Here is a 20,957-nt window from a genome sequence, read left to right as displayed (position 1 = left end):
GCCAACTCTTCTGCCCACCCTGATTTAACGCACAAGCCTACTCTCTGCTGCCCCTCCCTATGGGGAACTGACCCTCCAATGATCTCTCACAATTGGTAAGAAGGGACTCAGGCTGAGGGGTGGCTGGCTCCCTGTCTTGATCATGGGAGTTTATGTGCTCCTGAAGAGCATCTCATCCTGGGCTCCTGGCCTGGTACTCTGGGGGGTGGGCACACCAGTATCACTAACTCATGAAATCTCAGGTCTACAAGGGCATTGGAGAGCATCAAGTCAGACCCCCTCATCTAATGAGAAATGGAAATAGAGGCCCAGAGAAGGAAGTAACTCACCTTAGGTGACACAGCCAATCAGCAGAAAAACTGGTAACAGAACTCAGGGCTTCTCCTCCTTCCTCAGATTCGCTCCCTTCATCATCACTACCTCCTTCATAAGTCATAGTCACAGAGTCACTTCCAAAGACATGAAGACCCATTCACCAACACTCACAGGCAAACCTGACACCAACATCAGGGGGCCTATCACACCTCATCCCTCTGTTGTCTTACCTTGCCAGACACACTCACAAAGACAAAGTCACACAGGTACACGAGACACTCCCAACCAGACACACTCACGGACAGGCTCGAAGCCACACAAACCTTAGACACAGTCACAAGAGCTCACACTCACAGGTCCTCCCTCTCCAGTTACCCAGCTGCAGAGGGGGTACCCAACAAAGACTCCAAGAAGGAGAGCAGGGGGTCTGAGTGTTCTGTGGCTAGGTTCCTGTTTTCCTGTATTTCAGGGCATTGTCTGGCCTCAGGTTCTCAGCAGCATCCTGGGAAATGGTGTCAATGCGTTGGCTAACTACTTCTTTCTCTACATTTTGAATATGGGAGTGCCGTAAGTAGCAAGCGGGCATCACAAAGGCTGGAAGAGTCTTCCGGCACAATGACACCAGCAAAGATGATGATAATAGTAGCTAACATTTACATAGCCCTGGAAGGTTCGCAAAACTCTTTACAAATATGATCTCAAAACAACCTCTTGGGAGGCAGGTGATTTTACTATCCACTCAGCACCATACCCGGCACATAGTAGGTTTCTAATAAATGCTCATCGATTTACGGATGAGTAAACTGAGGCAGACAAAGGCTAAGTGACTTCCCCAAGGTCACACAGCTAGTAAGTGTCTGCGGTAAGATTTGAACTGCAGTCTGTGGGGTCAGGATGTCGTCTAACTTTAAGCTACGATCCTGCGCTCCTATGACTCCAAGATCACGCAGTTCAACTTCTCGAAAGGAAACTCACAGTGAAGAGCAAGACTCAGAATTTCAGTTCAGGTCTTTGGACTCTTTCTATCGCACCGAATCACCTCAAGGAAGGCAACCAACTTGGGAGCCTGGCCTGCGATTTCCGCTTGTGGGCAGCTGCCATCGCTGTGAGAAGGCTCCAGGTCCCGGGGGGTCTCCTCCCTCTGTCCTGGAGGCCATTCAAGGGTAGCCCCCTGGTTGGGTCGTGTGGGCTCAAGCCCAATAGCAGATCTGCCCCTAGAGAGAACAGGCTGCCTCGGGGGCAGCATGTGTAATCATTTACTGCTGCTGCTACTGCTACTACCACTACTACTACTACTACTACTACCACCACCACTGCTACATTATCATTATTATCATTATTATATTACATTACATTATCATCATTATCATTATCATGACTGGTTCAATCACCTGCCGAGGCGGGAAGGCGTACCCATAGGGTGGGGGTGGGGAGCGGAGGCAGAGGGTTCCGAGGAAGCCTTCCCCACCTGGGACCTTCCTTCTCCTTCCTTCGCAGGGGCTCTGCTTTGGCCAATGTCATTTCCCAGTATATGCAGTCCATCATCCTTTTCCTGTATATCGTGGTGAGAAAACTCCACCTGGAAACGTGGGCAGGTACCGTGTCCCCTCTCTTTCTGGCCACACCCATCCAAGTGTCTTTCTGTCTGCTCGCCCCATCCCTCTCCTGGTGGTAACGTGCTGGCCAGTCCTGCGGCGCGTGGCTTTTCAGGTCAGAGAGACATGATGTGTGTCTGGGTACAAGGATCGTGGGTCTAGAGCTGGAAGAGAGCTCAGAATCCCACTGGTCCAGCCCTTCCATTCTCTAGATGAGCAAACTGAGGATCAAGGTGAGAGAGGTAGTGAGCGTCAGAGGCAGGTGTTGCCCCCAGATCCTTCGATTCTACAGCCAATGTTCCTTTCCCTGCACCGGCGCCTCCTAATGAGACGTTCTGCCTTTCAACCTTTTCCGGAACCTTCCTGGCTCCTTTAATCTTCACGATAGCACGGTGAGGGAACCAGAGGTGAGAGTTATTCTCCTCATTTTACAGATGAGAAACCTGAGGCTAAAAATGATTAAAAGAGGTTAAAAATGACTTGGCCGAGGTCCCAGAATAAGCTAGTGGCAAAAATGGCACCAGAATTCAGTTCTCCTAACTCTGGTGGGGGGTGGAGCAAAGTCCCTAAATTAGGAAGTGAACTTCAATGTCACTGAAAAGGTGAGACCCTACCAAGGCTGGAAATAGACTAGGCCAATTGAGGCTGTACCCCAGGTATTGACCTCTTCCCTGGGGGGCTCGACGGCTGTCCTGTGTCCTTCCCCACCCTAGCACCATCTGCCCCATTGTTCTGGTCCCCAGGCTGTGACCTAGCTGGTACTTTTCCCAGGAGTCTCCCAGCAGGAAAGGGGAATGGCCCCCGATGAGTCACCTGGCCTGAGGTCTTTGGCCACACAGGATGCCTGGGACAACACGCGATCTGCTAGGGGTGGGGCAGCAGGGATCCACAGCAAAGCTGGTCACCAGCCCCATGAGTGGTAGCCATTGGCCACCCTTACCTTCCAATACCAAACCCAGCCCTGGCCCTTTCCTGTTACTGTCCACCCCCCCCCACCCCCACCTCCCCGCCGCCCACTGTTGCTATGACACCCACTGGAGCCCTGTGCTTTTTTGGAGCAATGGAATTAGAGTCAGAGAACCTGAGTGAGAATCCAAGTTCCACCATTCACTCCCTACGGTGCTTGGACAAATCACTTCATCCGCATCTGAAAAATGGGTGTTGACTAGATGGCCTTTAAGGTCCCTTTCACCTTCAGATCTGGGATTCTCTCACCCTGGATCTTTTTGGCTTGAATTTCTAGAGAACAGGGTGTTACAGTAGGAAGAGCCCCGATTCTAGAGTCAGAAAACCTGCATTCAAATCTCCCCTCTGACTTTTACTATTTCTAGATCTATAATGCTCTGATCTTTTCATGCTAGCTTTCTCATCAGCTCTTGCACCCCCCTCCAAGGATGATTGCTCCTCCCCCAAGAAGAGGACCTAGCATACCCTCACTCCCAGACCCTCTCTGTGTCACCATGACTCAGCAATCACGGTTCACAGACTTAGAGCTGGAGGGACCTTAGAAGTCTCCACTCCAATACCTTCACTTTACATCTGAGGAAACTGAGTCTGAGAGAGGCGAAAACTACCTTACCTATGGTCACATGTAGGAGACAACAGAGCTGGGGTTCAGCCTCAGGTCTTCTGGCTCCAAATCTCATGATCTTCCCATTGGACCACCATGGAGGAAGATTTCAGAGGGTTAGAGTTAGGACATGCAGGAACATGTGAATGGGGGGATTCTAGGGCTGAGGCTTGGGACAGTGGGAGGGGGGAGGATCGGTCAGCTGCCTGACATTCAGACTCTTCTCAAGTAAGCCATCTGTCTGGATCCTTACTGATGTCATCCAGGCCCCCCAGGTCACTTTACCTGTTCCCTAGCAGTTTCAGAACTGAGCTTAGAGTTATAGAAGATAAGAATGATGACCTTGAAGGAAGGTCTGGGTTCAAGTCCCACCTCAGATACCAGATGTGTGATCCGGGCTTTGTCTGGCCTCTAGGTGCCTCGGTTTCCTCATCCGTCAAGTGAGGACTCATTGGCCTCCAAACTCCCTTCCAACTCTAAATCTATGATCCTGTGACCCATCATCACCCTGACTTCCCAGTTATTCAGCCTCCTCAACTCCCATGACCTATGTCTCACCTACCTCAGCTATGCATACATAGGAAATGATCATGCCTTAGCGCTTCCATTGTCTCAACTGAACTTGCCTCAGCTACCAGAAGTGGCTCCTAACCCCCACCCCCAATTCTGGGTTCAACGGCCCTGGCACTTTCCACTGTGCCATGTTGCTTCTTCTGAGGCTCTTTGATCAACTTAGCTACTTTCATTTAAGGCTGGCTTTGCTGCGGCTGTTCAGGAACCCCTAGGTTGACCCTCCTCAGGCCTAACTTTGAGCAGCCCTGGGCCAATGGATTTAAACCACTGGGTCTGGCTGATACTGGAGGTAGGGGACAGGAAGGGGGACTCCAGAAGCAGACAGAGGCCTGGACTCCTGGCTACGTTGCATAACATCACTCGGCCCTTGCCCTCCTTTCTCTTCTCAGGTTGGTCCCTCCAGTGCCTACAGGAGTGGGAAACCTTCTTGTCTCTGGCCATTCCAGGCATGCTCATGATATGTATCGAGTGGTGGGCCTATGAGATCGGGAGCCTCCTCATAGGTAAGACTTTGCCATTCATAGAGCCATTGGAGGAACTGGAGGAAGGATGGGAGAGCTGTCTTTACCTATTTGGAGGGGCACCAGGTAGCACATAGATTAGCTATGTCCTGCTGGTCCCCAGAGGACTGAACCAGGAATGGAGAGTGGATGTTAGGAAGAAGGTTAGTCTTGATATCAGGGAAAACGTCCTCATGATGAGAGCCGTCCACGAGTGCAATGGGCTTCCTGGGGAAGTATTGTAGGATCGCAGGAGCCACGAAACAGCTGTCCCTTTAACCTTTGCAAACCACTTTACAAATATTGTCTCAACCTGATCCTCACAGCAACCCTGGGAGGTAGGTGCAGTTAGTATCCCCATTTTATTGATAAGAAACTGAAGAAGAGGTTAAGTGACTTGCCTAGGGTCATGGGGAGTATAAGTGTCGGAGGCAGAATTTGAGTTCAGGTCTTCCTGACTCCAGGCCCAGAGCTCCATCCATTAATTGAGATTTCAGCACCTTTCCCTTCCCTTGCTCCTCTTCCAGGGGGTGGCTGGCCTATATCTGGTACACGTTGGGGAAGGCTGGCACCATCTCTGTATTCTTCAACATTTTGTTTCTCCTAGGTCTGCTCAGTGTGGTGGAACTGTCTGCCCAATCCATAATTTATGAGGTGTCGACTGTTATGTACATGGTGAGTACAAACCTCCCATCCCTTCTAGGCCTGGAAGGAAGAGGCAAGAGACCTTAAGAATCATCTCTCCCCCTTCTCCTTGTAACTTTCCTAGTCTGGCTCTATCCTTGGGGACTTTAGGATCAGAGGACTTGGAGTGAGAAAACCCTTCCAGACTCTCTGGTCTAATTCCTCCTTTTGCAGAAGAGACCCAGAGAGGGTAAATGGGTTATTCTAGGACACCTGGGGCTTCCTTCTTAAGAAGGGCTTGATTATAAAGTCCTCAATCCCTCCTATCCTTAGAGCAATGTGAATTTGTTTAAAAGATATTTTTGTAACTACTTCAAAATAATTGGCTTCCTTTGTGTTTTATTTTGTGCATTTAAGAATATTGTTCTGAGAAGGGGCGCATAGGCTTGACCATCCTACCAGGACATTTTAAAAAGGGTCTAAGAATTTATGCTGCATTCTTTTCCAGTTTAAATCTGTGCTCAAAATGGTTAAAATATTATCCTACTTATAATTAAATGTAGTGCATTTCCAAGGTTGACAGTGATCAGTAAATTGATATTTATTGATCATTTTAAGGCAGAGCTAAATTTTGTCATTAGGGCATAGGATCAGGAACTAGCAGTCCATATCCACAAAAGCCCCTTCCTCTCCCTCCCTCTCCCTCTTTCCCTCCCTTCTTCCCTTCTTCTCTCTCTCTCTCTCTCTCTCTCTCTCTCTCTCTCTCTCTCTCTCTCTCTCTCTCTCTTTCTCCCTCTCCCTCTCTCTCTCTCCCTCTCTCCAGTTTTCTGTCATCTAAACACTTGACCATGCCATATGCCTTTATCCATTCATGGGGGGGCGCGGAAACGTTCAATTGAACAGCACCATGGACAGATCCCTGGAGCATTTTATCAAGGACATCGCTCTCGGTTGATTTCAATCACCATTCTTGAAGCTGATTGTCTACCAACAACTGCCCTCCTAGCTCCTTCCCAGGATCTCTTTTCCCTCCTACACCTTCATTTGCCTTTTCACCTGGCTGCTTTGTCCACATCCTGGGTCTTCTCCTCGCTATCAATTCTTTACTTTAGCTAAAACATACAGCCACGGGGAAAAGCACCCTCAAAACTTTGCAGCAATTTTGTGTGTCTTTCTAAAGACACAGAAACAGATACTTTTGCTTTATTTTTATTGATAACTTCTGTTTTCCAGACATATCACTTCCCTCCCCCAGTCATTGTAACAGAAGAAAAAAGAAAGGGGGAGGGGGGAAGCAGCTCAGCAAAACTAAGCAACGCATCAGTTGAGCCAGACAGTTTATCTAGTGATCCATACCGATAAGTACCTTTGCAAAGAAAGGAAGGAGGCCACCAAGCACTTTTAATTTCACCCCAATCACTTTGATTCCAGATTCCTCTTGGATTTGGCTCCGCTGTGTGTGTCAGAGTGGGGAATGCCTTAGGTGCTGGGGACATCCAAGCAGCTAAGAGATCTGCTGTTACTGGTGTGCTGTGCACTGGTATGTAAATGAGTACTTTCCAGTCCACTCCCAGTCTTTGCCTCTGGACCATGGGTCAGGACATATCTTTGCAATCATCATTGGGCAGATACCCTGTGTAGACCTAGCCAAGTGCTTCCTAATAGGACAGGGACTTTGCCCTCTAGATTTCCGCACATTTCAGGATGGATTTGGGGTTAATGTAATGACTGTTGTAATTTCCCCCCATACCCCAGATCCAATTCCATCTCTCTGCTCCCAATTTATAGGGAATTCTTACTTCTTACAAGGTCCCTTTTGGGGGGAAATCAGAATTTGTGATTTCATTGGTATAGGGAACTCCCTCTACAAAGGCCAACCACTGCTCTCTAGCTTTTGGTCTTTCTTAGAGGGTTACCTGAGACATTGAGAGGCTAAAGGGTTGCCCAGGACCACAAATACATTAGGAGTCCGAAGTGAAACTCAATCCAGTTCTGTCTCTGAAGGTGTGACTCTATCCCCTATATACTACCCTGCTTCTCCCCCGAGGCCCCTGCTGGACAAATTTGTGAAAATGGTTCTGGAGGAGAGTACCAGTCACATACACTAAGCCAAGGTGTCAATTTTTTTTTCCCTTTGTAAGGGCAAGTGCCCTAATGGAAAGCTAGCTCAAGGAAGAGAATGTCCCAGGGACCCCAGGCACCAAAAAGGAGGCTGGGGCCCATTTCTAATGCTTCTTTTCTTGTCTCTCCCTTTTCAGTTGGCATCTTTTTTGTCACTGGCTCCCTGCTAACTATCTGCAAGGATGTCTTGGGAAAGATTTTTACCAATGATGAGTAGGTAATCTATATCCCTACACCCTTGGGTAAATATGGGTCCCTATTTAGTCCTGGGAGAGCTCCTTGAGGTGTCTTCATGTATACACACTAAAGGGGCATGTCTGGCTGCTTCTTTGTCTCTGATATCTTAAAGTGTGTTGGCTGGGGTTTGGAGTGGGAATGGAGGCATCAATCCACCAAACATTCAACAAGCCCATAATAAGTGCTGGGTACTGTCAAGCTCTGGGGATACCAATACAGTCAGTCAGCAAGCATTTATTAAGTGCTTACTATATGACAGACCCTATTCAGTTTTGGGGATATATAGTCAGGTAGCCAGAAGGCATTTATTTTGCACTTACTATATGTCAGATCCTTTTAAGTTTGGGGGATAGAAATACACTTAGGTACGGAAAAAAGCATTTATTTTGTGTTTGCTATGTGGCAGACCCTGTTAGGTTTTGGGGATATCAATGCAGTCAACAAGCATTCATTAAGTGTTTGCTATGTGCCTGGCAAAGTGGAAAATGTTGGGAATACAAAGAAGGGAAAAATACAGTGCCTACCCTCAAGAAGCTCACATTCTAATGGGGGAGAACAAAGTGAGACAGTCTCCCCTTCAAGAAGATTTTATTCTAACTGGAGGATATGACACCTGTCAACCAGTTAACAAGCATTTATCAAATGTCTTCTGTGGGTCAGTGCCTGGGCTCTGCTCAGCCCTGGGGTACAAACAAAATGAGACACTCTCTGTTTGGAGCTTCTGTTCTACTAGAGACATGTGTTCACACCTAAGTAAATATATACTATATTAAGGAAAGGGCCTGGATCTGTGATTTCATTGTTACAAATAACTTCTAGGTGGGGAAACTCCTTTTGCCAATGCAAGTTAATAACCTTTTCACAACTTCCAGTCTTAGACTAGGGCTCCTTGGACCCCCTTTGGCAGTCTGGGGTGGCCTACTGACCCCTTCTCAGAACAATGCCTATAATTATATAAAATAAAATATGTAATACTACACAAAGGAGGTCGATTATATTGAAATAAAGATGTTATTGTTTTCTATTGTTCATGGACCCCCTGAAATCTATCCAGGGAGCTCTGGTTACAAACCTATCTTACGGGGTTGCCTAGATTCCTGAAAAGTGAGATGATTTGCTCAGGTTCACAAAGCCAGTGTATGTCAGGTGGACCAATCCTAGGCTCAAGGTTAGCGCTCTCTCTCTCTTGGATTTATATGTATCTGTATGATGTATCGATCATACATGTACATATGATATATGTACACACATACATATATACATACATACACACGTGTGTGTGTGTGTGTGTGTGTGTGGATGTCTCACCTAGATGTCTCAGTTTTCTTTCTTTCTCTCATCAGTGCTCCTCAGTGGGCAGGATAGGTATAACCCAGCCGCTGAGCACACAGTTTGATAGCCCTGAATGAATGATCTTTTCCCATTCCTCTTGCAGGGAAGTCAATGCCCTGGTGAGCTGGATCATGCCTGTCTATATTGTCTTTAATCTGTTTGAGTCACTCTGTGTAAGTAAATTCCTGAGCTCTGGGCCATCTCTCCCACTCCTCAAACCATCCTTAGGCACATGACCTCTCTCCCCTCTCTCCCTCCTCTCCCCCTCTGCCCAAGGTCTTTATTGGGCAGCTTCCAAACCTAACCCAAACCCAACCTGCTCAGCTTTGCTTCTCTCTTGTTGTTCCCCCAAGCCACAAGGCGAGAGTGTGTGTACCGAAAAAAAGCCCCTTCTCCCTGACTCCTGAATCTCAAAGGGCCATGGAGGACAGAAGACTTCTCCCCTGCTGAGAACAGCTACCAATAACTCAAACTAGGGCCAGTCCCCTGCCCAGGGATCCTGGTCAGTGGCTGAGGGAAGAGAGGCACAGAATCATAAGGGACCCGAGAGCTTATCTAGCCTAACCCTGTCATTATGACAGATGAGGAAACTGAGGCAAAATACTCTAAGGTTTGCAAAATACTTTACAGATATTATTTCATTTGATTCTCACAACAAGCCTGTGATAATAATAGCTAACACCGATAGTGCTTTTAAGGTTTGCAGAGCACTGTATGTGTTCGATCCCACTTGATACTCCTGTGAGGAAAGGGCTATTAATGTGCCCATTTTACAGATGATGGAACTGAGGCTAAGAGACATAAAGTGACTTAGCCCAGGGTCACACAGCTAGGAAGTGTCTGAGGTAGGATTTGAACTTGGATCTGCCTGATTTTAAGTCCTGTCATTCTATCCACCATGCCATTGAGCGGCCTAGTATCAGATAATCAGAATCAGAATGTGAACTCCGGTCTTCCGGTTCCAGAGCTAGTCAATGTGCTCTTTTCTACCTTGCCAAAGTGGAGAAGAGGGGGACCCTGGGTCTGAGTTCAGGTCCAATGGCTGATTCTAAATTGTGCCCTCTGAATTTAGCATTCTTTCCTTTGAACCATGTGCCCTCTCTGCTAGGTACCATATATTATGGGGTACGATCAGAGCCAGGGTGAGAAAGCAGTGACAAAGCAGCCTTGTTTCAAGGTCAGGAAAACCTATGCCCAAGTCCCAGCTTCTACACTAGGCTGAATAAATGATCTCTGCCTCCATTTTCCCTTCTGTACAATGGGTACAAAACTACTTCTAGGTTGGATGAGAGATTCGAGATATTTTGGGTAGAGCCTTATAATGCCTGCCTATTATTGTTGTCACCATCATCATTATTATAATTACTTCCCTGGGGCTCATTCTAAGGCTTCATTTGTCCTTTCCTGGGGCAATGGAAATTGTGGAACCAACTGGATTTAGAACCAAGACCTCTGTCCAAATTCCAGCTGTGACTTAGTACTGGTGGGACCTTGGGCTTGACCTCACTGGGTCTTGGTGTCCTCACCTGTAAGATGGTGGGGTTGGATTGGATGGTCTCTGAGCTCCATTCTATCTTCCGAGGATAGGGAGTACCCCAAAGCCCAGTTTTCTTTATCTATAAAATGAGGACTAGATGGCCCTTCTAGATTGTTAATCCCACAATCCTTTTCTTTTGTTTCCCCACCAGTGTGTTTGCGGTGCACTGCTGAGAGGAACCGGCAAGCTTGTCTTTGGGGCTACTGTGAATGCCATAGGCTATTATGCCATTGGTCTCCCAATTGGTGCTGTGTTGGTATTTGTGATTAAAATTGGAGTCATAGGTACGAGAAAAGTCTGATGAAGCAAGTAGGTAGAGGGGTCAGGGCACCACTGAGTGCCATTTCCCATGAGTTTTTCCCTTGCAGGACTCTGGCTGGGGATGCTGTCCTGTGCTGTCCTGGCAACCACTGCTTTTATCATCTACACTGCCAAAATTAACTGGAAGCTGGCTGCGGAGGAGGTAATCGGGGGTGCTTTGATGGAATGAATCATGCCAGGAACACAGTGACATAATAGGCACTCTTTGGTTTTGGAAGGGGAAAAAAGGGGCAGATCAGTGATTTTGTGGGCATGTCTTATCAGCAGGTTACTGCCTCCATTGCTGGATGGAGTCTGGCAGAGGAGCCATGGAGCTCCTGACCCATTGTAAGCCATTCCAGGGCCAAGAGGTTCTATCTATCCTCCCCTCCCCACAGTGGATTACCCACCTCCTTTGAAATGGCCTCAAGGACTCTCCAGAAAACTGATCATAACCTCCAACCAGTCACATTCCTAGTATTAGCTCAAGCTATCAATTATATTTCATAGTGAGTACAGATAAAAGTGCCTCCTTGGTCTATTGACTCCACTAGGCATAAGGGAGTAGGTTCCATGAGAAAATATTCCTGGCATGTTTTGGGTAATGTACAGAATAGGAGGATGTAACTTGTTTTTCCAGACAGCACAGTGGACCCACAGATCAGGGAGTGGACATGAAGGTTGGGGAGATGGTCATGGGTTCTTCCTTTGGGAAGAGTGGTGGAGACAAGACACTCCCAGGGAGGGAGCCACATTCTATTCAATCAGTATTGTCATGTGACCTCTGGATTAACCTTCCTGAATGCACAGACCTGGCCAAGTCACTCTTCAGCTCAAAAATCGTGAGCTGCTCCCCAATACCTGCTGAGAAAAGCTTAACTTCCTCGGACTTCCAAAGTCGTTGTCTGGCACCTTTATAGCCTTGCCAAATGGGCATCGTTTCATGCCCCCTACAATCCAACTGCACCACTCAGATCCCTGAGCACATCCTCCCCAGGCTTTAAAACCCAGCTCAGAAGAGGTCTGTCTCCTTTTCCAGAAGGTTCCCTGCTGCCCACAATCTCCATCAGGTTCAGGTCTCATGTAGCCACTTTGTACTTTTTCTGCACGTACCCTCCGCCCCCAACAGATTTATGCTGTAACATTATTTATTAGTATCTGAGTTTGTGTTGGGTTCTGCTTTTAGACAGTGAGCAGCTCCTTGAGAGCAGGAATTGCCTCTTGCATCTTACCTAACATCACAGATCCCTTAGTTCCTAGCAGTGATCCTCCCATAGAAGGCACTTAATAACAGTGTTGTGAAGTTAAATTTAAATTAATTAGGAATGAACCTAGATAAGGAAATTTGACAGGAGCGTGCTAACTGCTGAATACCCAAGCTTCTTTTATCTTCATTTTAGTCTACAAATTTTAATCAGAAGTAACTTCAATTTCAGTAAATAAATTCATCAGATCCTTGAGCTAAAGCTGTAAAAGCCTGAGAGAGTGCCTTGTTTGACCTCACTTTACAGATGAGAAAACTGAGGCACAGAAAGATGGAATCACTCATCCAGGGTGCCGCAGAGCTGGGACACAAGCCCAGCTCTCCCGAGCACAAGTCTGGTGGTCTTTCCACTGACTTCTCTTTCCCCCCCTAAGTTCCTACTATGTGTAGGCACTGCGAGGAGTTACAAATTAGAGATAAGACCCAGTCTCGGCCTCAGGGAGTTAGCTGGACTTTACGGTCCTTTCCAGTTCTAAATCCAGGATCCCAAGATCCTCAGCATTGGGAGAAGTAACCACGTGAGACACGCCTTCTCTGACAAGTTTAAGGAAGGATAGGCACCTGTTAAATAAGATGTAAGAGGAGCTCTGTCTAAAGGCAGGAGGATGGAAGAAATGACCTTCCAAGGTGACTTCAAGTTTCATATGCTTTGTTTTTGGTACCTCCTGGACCCTCCTGTCCAATGTGGCTCCTACAAGGGTCACTGGATAAGACAAGAGGAAACCTGAAAGTATCTACATGGCCTACTGAGTCTGTGAGCTCTAGCAAAGATGAAGTGGAGGGTATATGGACACAGATAGCTTCGGTCCAACTCGTCTTTCCAAATGCTAAGCCCCGTCTCACTTCCCTGGCACACATCCCATCCACTTGAACACCTTTTCCCACCTCCCTTCTGGGTCCTTATATACCTTATTATTAACAGCTGTGTGATCTTAGACCAGTTACCTAATTGGAGTCTCATATCCTCATCTAAATGGGGGATAATGATATTTACATAATCTGCCTCATACATTTTAAGACAAGCATTTAAGAACCTAACCACACGGACATAGTCTTGTGACTGTTATGGGATGGGATGAGAGGCAGCCAGAGGGCACTAGCTGACTAACCCTGGTGCAATTTAATCACTAGGCTCAGAAGCGAGCTGGAGTTCACCAACAAGAGCCTCAGAGCACAAGCCCCAGGCAGGGGCCAGGGGAGGTGGCTTTTTCCTCAGGTAACAGTCACTGCTTCTTATTCTCAAACAGAACAGAATGTCAATGTGTCTTTAATTTTTGTAAGTCAAGCATGCCAAGCCAATTGAGAGTGGCCACTAGTCCTTGACTGTGTGTACATATACACACGTGTGCATTTGGGATGGTCAGTGTTTAAAAACTGGCTGATTTTGCATCTCCTCTGTCATTTCTCTGATTGGATCAAGCCTATGAACCAATCCTTCCTGCTGCACTGTCAGGGTTAGGGTCTCCCTCACACATTTCCTTGGACTGTATTGGTACAGTGGTATCCCTCAACAGAAGGTATCAGTGAGTGTTTCAGAGTGCTTGGGCCCAGGGCAATGAGCAGTAGATTGGCAGAGGACCTTACTGGGTGTAGTCGTGTGTTGTACTAACAAACCACAGGACGGCATCGCAGGTTACAACAGGATTCGGCTGTGTTCCACTCGCAGCTAAAACCCAAAGGACACACATTATGTCCTATACTGTAAGTTCCTGAGGGAGCACTGACAGCACCAATCATAGCAACACATAGTAAGAAGTTTCCATGGCAACATGTATAAGATTAAAGGCATATTTAATAGAGAGGCACCATGACTTGATGGAAACAACTGTGAAGTTAGCAAGTCCTGAGTTTAAATCTTGACTTCTTACTAGAAGCGGGACTTTCGGAATCTTTTAAACTCTGTGCACTCCAATAACTCTCTAGAATTTATCTACCAAGTCAAACACGGACTTGGTGGAGGGAGTTGTTCACAATGATGAAAACGAGAGCCCTTCGCCTAGGGTGTATTCATGTCCACCCCATTTCAGTGCCATGTTCAAACACAAATCACTCTTAGTAATTAACACCTACTATTCGTGACCTTGGGCAAGTCAGTTCACCTCAATGCTCCTTAGTTTCCTCATTGGTAAAGTAAATGGGCTGGACTAGGAGGCATCCATGATCCCTTTTGACTCTGAATCTATATGAAACTCAGAACCTTCCCATTTGTAGACTGCTTTTGCTTTTCAAAGCAAATAACATCCTTTGATGGCCACCTGAAATGCCCATCTTCCAGGAAAGTCCTCCTTCCATGGTTCATGAAGATGTGGACATAGCTCTGGGCTCCTGACAACTATGCCAGCTGAGTGCAAGCTCCCATGGGTCCTACCCAGGTTGGAAAGCTTTGGAGCATGGATGACTGTATCTGTCACCCAATGGCCACTGTGGCTGAATGCAGAGAAGCTTATAAGCCAGAGAGCTGGCTATCAAGGCATCACATTTTTTCAGTTATAATGACTGACCATCAAAGCATAGAAGGAATTAGGATCTTTTCATTGGTTAAAAAAAAAGTCAAGTAGCCACACTGATGAAGCCACAGGTCCTTGTACTTATCATTTCTCCCATTTTTCAGATGGGGAGATGGATGCTCAGAGGTGTATTCATTTACCCAAAGTCACATAGTTCCTAAACAGAAAAGTTCAGACACAAACCCAGGTGTTTCGACTCTCCATTCAATGCCTTTTCCATTTTGCCCTGCTGCTTATGACACTCTCTTTGGGTTGTTCATTTCCCCAGTGGCTACAGGTAGCAACCCTGGAATTATTTTGACAAGGTACTCAAAAACCGAGAGTCAGGCAGACCTCTTACCACCTCTGGAAGCAACATCTACCCTTTCTGCCGCCTGCGATGTGCTGTCACTAAAGCAGCTGGCTGTCCGCCGGGGGATTTCTCTTCTAGTGGCTGTCACAGTGCTGATTCTAGGGGTCATGGTCAAGCTCATGACTACCAAGCACTAGAAAGGTTTACCCTACTGAAAACTGAGCCGTCTTGGAACAGTGGCCCTGGGACCGTACCAATCGGAGTACAGGTGGTGTCCTGAGTTACTGAAAACCTCTTCTTTATAAACACTGAAGTCCTTTAGTGCTCCATGGCAACCCAATATATCTTTTCTTCTGGCTTGGAGGTTGGGCTTCCAAGTAGGTCTGCCATGGTCAGAGGGAATGTCAAGGTGAAACTGCTTCCCTCCCTCAAACTTGGACTGCTCATTTGAAATGCTTACAAACTTGAACTAAAATCCTGAGAACTGTCAAAGCTATTTCCAAGTATGAATGAGTTCAAACTGCAAATATTTTGTACCAGAACACACTAGTTACCAGGTTAAAGAAACCGTTTCCGTGGGAGATGTCCTGCTGCTCAGGTTCCTCTGGAAAGCCTTTATGAGGCTGTTTACGTACTCCTAGGCCACACTTTCTAGGCCCAGAAGGGCCTGCTACACCACCATGGATGTTTAGGATGCTCTGTTCCATACAACTATCCGCTTGGGGGGGATGGGTGGGTCTTGGGAACGTTCTCTTCAGAAATCCCATTCAGAAGTATTCTGAGCATCCAGCCCATCAGAATTTCTCTGAAGCCTTTGCCATCATCTTTTTTTCCTCATAGCAATGATGCCCCCAAGAGCACTGAGGACTCGTCAATCATCTGCAGACTACTCTCAGTCACGAGAATCCCATTTCAGGGTTTGCTTAAATCCACTTTGCTTGCTTGCTTGGAACACAAGGGACATAGTGAAAGATAGACACTATCTTTCAGTGGTATCTCTTGCAGAATCTAGAGCAGCTTAGAGAACTTAAAAGTCCTCCCCTCCCCACAAAGTGTGCTCCCGAAGCCCAGAGAAGCCATGAGACAGACATGTCCACAATTAGTAGCAAGCTGCCCAGCTTTAGTTCCGCGCTGCTGCAGGATTTCCTCCCAGGCTTCAGCCAGAAACACCTCCAAACAAGCAGAACAGATGAAATATAGAGAGAGTGCCTCAAAGGTCTTGGTAGAGCTTTAAGCTTTAACAGCTGACTTCTGGGACACATTGCACTGTGTGTATATAACTTTTAATACCACAAGTTAATGTCCTCCATGTCCACAGACTTACAGAAAGAGTTTTAGAGGATAATGATCCTCCTTGCCCTATGACAGAAATATTACTGTCATGGCCTACCATACTATGACCAGTTACTTTGCTGAAAATATAAATACTGGGGTTGGGTGTGTCTAATAAATAAGCCTACAGCTAGGAGACATTTATAGCCAAAGTTTTATCATTCTCAGAGCCGCCAAGGTTCCCAGCGGAGAAAAACAAAGATATTGAGAACTATTTTAAAATTCATCTCAATTTTATTAATAAAGATTTTTAAATAGTAACCAGGCAGCAGTTAAGTTTCACCAAAAAGGCAAATGTGATACACAATTTTGATACACTAAGTCCAAACAGTTTTAAAGTCCATGTCTAACAGTGTAAGGTAATTGCCTAAAAGTTGCCATTTAGTTAACCAGTTCCATTCCCTAAAGAAAGCTAATGATTACTTTTAGTACATGAAGCTTCACCAGCAGGTTATACCTATGCCTGAACAGAATCAATCTAGCAAAGCGATCAATGAAGTAAGCCTCTAAGGGAAATTGCATTCCTCCCCTGAGACCACCACTGATTTCAGATTTTAAATCTGGACATGTATTCAGATGAAAAACTCCCCAATAAAGTCAGCTGAACATTTTTAAGCATGCAAGGGCTTACATGGGTGGCCAGATCACACCTGTGGTGTCTGGCAGGCTTAGTACCACTGCATGTCCACACAACCTGGTACATTGGTAGATGCAGAGTCAGTCTAGTGTTTCCCTTTTCCTCCTTGCTATTCTTGTTGACCCCTGGGTCTCACTTCATCTCCTGACTACACATACGAACCCTGGACCAACACTTTCCCTCATGTCTGGGGATTCAGAATTCATCTTGCTGCCTTCTGGAATTCTTTCCTCACTGATTGGGCTGGTTATTAATGGTGTCTAGTAGAGCTGGGACATTATAACATTAAACACGTCTCTACTTGGGCTGTCATCCACCCATATGATGTCCTCCAGGCTGAACATTCCTTCTGTTTAAGACATCGGTTTCAGTAAAATGATTTGCTGCCCTAAATTATTCAAATTCTACACTTTAAATTTATTTAGAAGGATGGATATTTGGCTTTAAAACATTATAAAGAATGGTTGCTTGCATTTTGGCATACATAATTTGAAAATAGAGATTGAACTTGTCTCAGTTTGTCCTTGTGGCAAACAAATCTGTCCACAAATACCAGCTTTGGGGATCTGGGACTCAGTGAAGGGGGGCTTCTTTAATAGCATAAAAAACAGCTCAACTGAGGACTCCACAATATAAGGATCGATACATAAAAGCTGCCCTCTGTGGGCAGTGGTGGCCCTTCTTGGGACCTGGCAACCTCAGTGAAGGCATATGCATTAACTCTGGCTGTCAAAAACCTGGACTTAACTAAGGCACAAACCCAGGTGAAACACAAAACATGACAGGAGACAAATTACAGAAAACTGTTCTCTGTGAAGACCTTGATTGTGAAGTAAATGTAATTATTTACTTTGCAAAGGATACCTGTGTTCACAAACAGGATGGTGACTGAGTTCTTTGATTGTGGCCAAGTTTAAAGCTTCCTATATCCCTTTGGGCTGCAGTTCTAATTCCCTCAAAACCTGAGTGTAGCAAATGGGAAGATTCTGTGTACCTCCTCTAACCTGGCCTCATGTGGAATTACAAGGCACTGACATAAAATGGCTTCTCTTCTGAGCTATACTGAGGAAGACCAGCTTCCACACCAAAGACCTCAGACCTATGAGGGACTCTCAGTAACTGAGGAACTCTTTCAAAGCCCTGCCCAAACCCTGCCCCCTCTTATGTTCCAACAGAGCCTGGGAGTGGGTGCAAGGTGGAGGGGGAACAAGGCCAGGAACCAAAGAGTCCCACCTAAAGCATCCCTTTCTCCTCACTCCTTTGACCATCTCATTGCATAACAAACTCAATCTGGAACATTCACCTCAAATTGCCCCGTTGCTAGAAGAGTTTGGAGATGTGATTGCAATGGCAGGTTTTTAGGAGAGTAAATAGCAGTCTGCTTTAAGGTAAATTATCTTTGTACTTTTATATTAATATTTTTAATAGGAATCAATTTGTTCATGAATCTGGTAACAAAAGTAGAAATCAAGTAAAGACAACTTGCAAGTTGAACCTGAGCCATCTTTAGGAGTATTGAAACTGTAGAAAGAAAAGAGAGATAAGGGTTAATTTATTGTTTTGAATAAGGAAATAAACTACTTCATTAGTAATCTCAAAACAAGGATTTATGAATTACATTTTACCATATAGTGCCTTTCATAAGAGGACCTAAAAATATTTTTCAAATAAGGGCAAAATATCTCTAGAAAATGTGTTGGTTTTATGTTTTTAAGTGAAATTCAAAGCTAAGTTTCCTGTCAACTGTCAGAGGTTAGATCCCAGTGAGGAAGTGACCCCAGGATCTTTGCCTCCCTGAACCAGTCTATACCAATAACTGAAAAATGGCCCTTTCCCTCTCAGCTGAAAAACTTCAGAATGAACAATTCTTGTTTTTAAAATTCAAAACGTGTCTGGGACTAACTAAACCTAAATCATGCCTTGGAGGCCCAAAGCAGAGCACTTTTACAATAAAAAAAAGCTCAAATAGATCTATTCTTCAGAGGTTCTCCAGCTTCTGTAAGTTTTACATTTCTTGTTCAGAGCTCCCAAACTTATTCCACCAACAGAAAAGGGAGGGCTTGAAGTGAAACCACCAAAGAGTGTGCCAAAACAGGTAAAAATGAACTCCAGGAAATGAATGAGGGGAAGGAAAAGATGAAAAGTTAAACATCCAAGGAAGGAACAAGGCTATGAGAAAGCACAAATCATTAGCAAGCTCCCAGACTAGCCCTTAGCAAGCCACACGACGGGTGATTCTAATGGAACCACAGAGATGTTAACATGAAAGAGACCTTGGAGGGATCATCTGGGATATGTCCCTCATGGGACAAGGAAGAACATGGAAGCCCAGAATGTGAAAGAACTCACCCAGAATCACAAAGCGGGGCTAAGCTAGAATCAGCACTCAGATCACTGGCCTCCAGGCCAAGACTTTTTCCACTAAACCATTCTGCATGTCTTGTGGGGGAAAGAAATGAGTCAGCCAAACCCAGGCCAGGTCTTCTAGAGTAATACTAGACTGGTGCCAACAGTGCAGTTGCACTAGGTGCAGGCCAGTTTGAAGGCCACAAGAATGTGGGAACCCTTACTGCTTCTTTCCTCTAGACTTCCTGTGGCTAACAAGCTACCATTAAGACTGAGAAACTGAGTGTGGATGAGTGAGACTCAAAAGTGGCCTGAAACCCCAGGGGACAGGACAAAAGCCACTCCTACAGTCGCCAAATGCACCCTGTGGCCTTTCTAACTGCAGCTTCCCAAATGAACACACTACCTGGAGACTCTAAGGGACTGGTCCCAATTGCAGTCAGGATCACAACACTATTCAAAAGGGGGGCAAGAAATGGAGTGTGAATGAAAAATAAACAGTAATGTCAGTTCCTATGTGTATATACATCCTCCCAGAAAAGCTAACGGAGGGACAGCTTAGTGCCAGCCTGCTGCCCCACAGCCCTTCTGACCCTTGGCACCTGGAAGCAAGCAGCTTCCCTTTCTTGGCCCAATGGTATACTAGCGCACATATTCTACATCAGGGCTGTCCAAAATGCGGCCTGGGGGTCACGGCCTGTAGTGCCATGCGGCCTGCCTACAAGCACAGAAATTTACATAAATGCTTTAGTAAACGAAGCCGAGTTACCCCAGAGCTCTCACTAAAATGGCAAATCAAAATATATTGTCTATTGTTTCAATAAAAACCTAAGGTTGGACAGCCCTGTTCTACATTATCTTTGCAAATCTAATTTTTATTTTCTATGTTGTTTAAAAACAAATTCTGTAGTTAAGCTGAAAATCTGACTATAAGGAGCCAAGCCCCAGTGCAATGGGTCTAGGGCTAAGTGGAGGCCCCTCCCCGCCCCACATGGGTAAAAAGGAACAAGGAATGCCTACCTCTCTTTAACAGACAGTGCTGCCTTTGGCAATCCGCCGTTCCTCACTGTTTATTGGACCAATGAAGTCTGTGAATTACCAGAAAAATCAACAGGGCCTTTCTCCTCAGCACAGCTTGGTATTTCTGAGAAGACCCAAATGATTCAAAATGCAACTTGCATCCCTCACTCCCAAAAAGGTACAATGGGGTGGGGGAAGTCAAAACCCTTTCAGAATTAAACACACACACACACACACACACACACACACACACACACACACACACAGAGAAATAGAAACAGAAATCTATTAAACATTGAGTCATCACTGAAACGGTTGTCTTCATTCTGTCCAGCCTTCTCCTCCACCAGTCACGTCAGACATGTGCTTCTCCCTGCCCTCACACAGCACCGGGTCTCTTTCCCTCCAACCACCCCTCCCCCCTAAGCCCTTACATTCATAGAGCAGCATAGATCAGCTGTCCAGCAAGGCTTCTGGCACCTGCCACCACAGTCACAAAGATCCACATCCAAATCAAGCTTTACAGACAGAGACAGAGACAGACAGACAGAGAGTGAAAGAGGAAGGATAGACATCCAATCCAGTCACGTGCTTGAGAAGATTGGCATCTTTTACCAAAGCCACTTGCCAAGCCCTTATATGCTCTTCCATGAATTCCTCTGCTAATCCGACCCAGCTGAAAACAGAATTCTAAAGGAGTAAAGGACTTCAATTGCTGAAATGAAAACTGGCATTGATGGGATCACAACCTGCAGAGCTAATTCAGACACACCTTCCCCCAGCGCACACAGCTCAGGACTTCACCACATACAAAATTAAGGCCATTTATTATGGGCTATCTCTTCTCTCCCATTC

The 20,957-nt window shown here is 45.9% G+C and overlaps 2 protein-coding genes across 5 annotated transcripts in view; one reads left to right on the top strand and one right to left on the bottom strand.

Annotated features, from left to right (window-relative positions):
- Positions 1-16,717, top strand: part of LOC118856341 (multidrug and toxin extrusion protein 2-like) — a 29,610-nt gene extending 12,893 nt beyond the window's left edge. The window contains exons 7-17 of one of the 2 annotated variants that reach the window (XM_036766610.1): positions 785-882; positions 1,813-1,910; positions 4,443-4,556; positions 5,161-5,228; positions 6,609-6,717; positions 7,436-7,511; positions 8,971-9,040; positions 10,556-10,688; positions 10,773-10,867; positions 13,100-13,184; positions 15,608-16,717. In XM_036766610.1, the coding sequence (XP_036622505.1) occupies positions 785-882; positions 1,813-1,910; positions 4,443-4,556; positions 5,161-5,228; positions 6,609-6,717; positions 7,436-7,511; positions 8,971-9,040; positions 10,556-10,688; positions 10,773-10,867; positions 13,100-13,184; positions 15,608-15,789 (1,128 nt within the window). In that variant the 3' untranslated portion in view covers positions 15,790-16,717. Of the gene's footprint in view, positions 1-784; positions 883-1,812; positions 1,911-4,442; positions 4,557-5,160; positions 5,229-6,608; positions 6,718-7,435; positions 7,512-8,970; positions 9,041-10,555; positions 10,689-10,772; positions 10,868-13,099; positions 13,185-14,743 lie in introns of both variants that reach the window. The other variant, XM_036766609.1, reaches the window with a different exon arrangement.
- Positions 16,312-20,957, bottom strand: part of ALDH3A2 (aldehyde dehydrogenase 3 family member A2) — a 54,952-nt gene continuing 50,306 nt past the window's right edge. Inside the window, exons 11-12 of one of the 3 annotated variants that reach the window (XR_005010860.1) lie at positions 20,103-20,170; positions 16,312-18,257 (exon numbers count right to left, since the gene is read on the bottom strand). Coding sequence is in view for 2 of the 3 variants with exons in the window: in XM_036766611.1 (XP_036622506.1) it covers positions 20,146-20,226 (81 nt within the window). In the remaining variant the exon portion in view is untranslated. Of the gene's footprint in view, positions 18,258-20,102; positions 20,227-20,957 lie in introns of all 3 variants that reach the window. The other 2 variants (XM_036766611.1, XM_036766612.1) reach the window with 2 other exon arrangements.

This window comes from Trichosurus vulpecula, chromosome 7, assembly GCF_011100635.1.
Source record: "Trichosurus vulpecula isolate mTriVul1 chromosome 7, mTriVul1.pri, whole genome shotgun sequence".
Lineage (NCBI taxonomy): Eukaryota > Metazoa > Chordata > Mammalia > Diprotodontia > Phalangeridae > Trichosurus > Trichosurus vulpecula.
The sequence above is the reverse complement of the archived record's forward strand: the minus strand, read 5'-3'. Positions and strand labels throughout refer to the sequence as shown.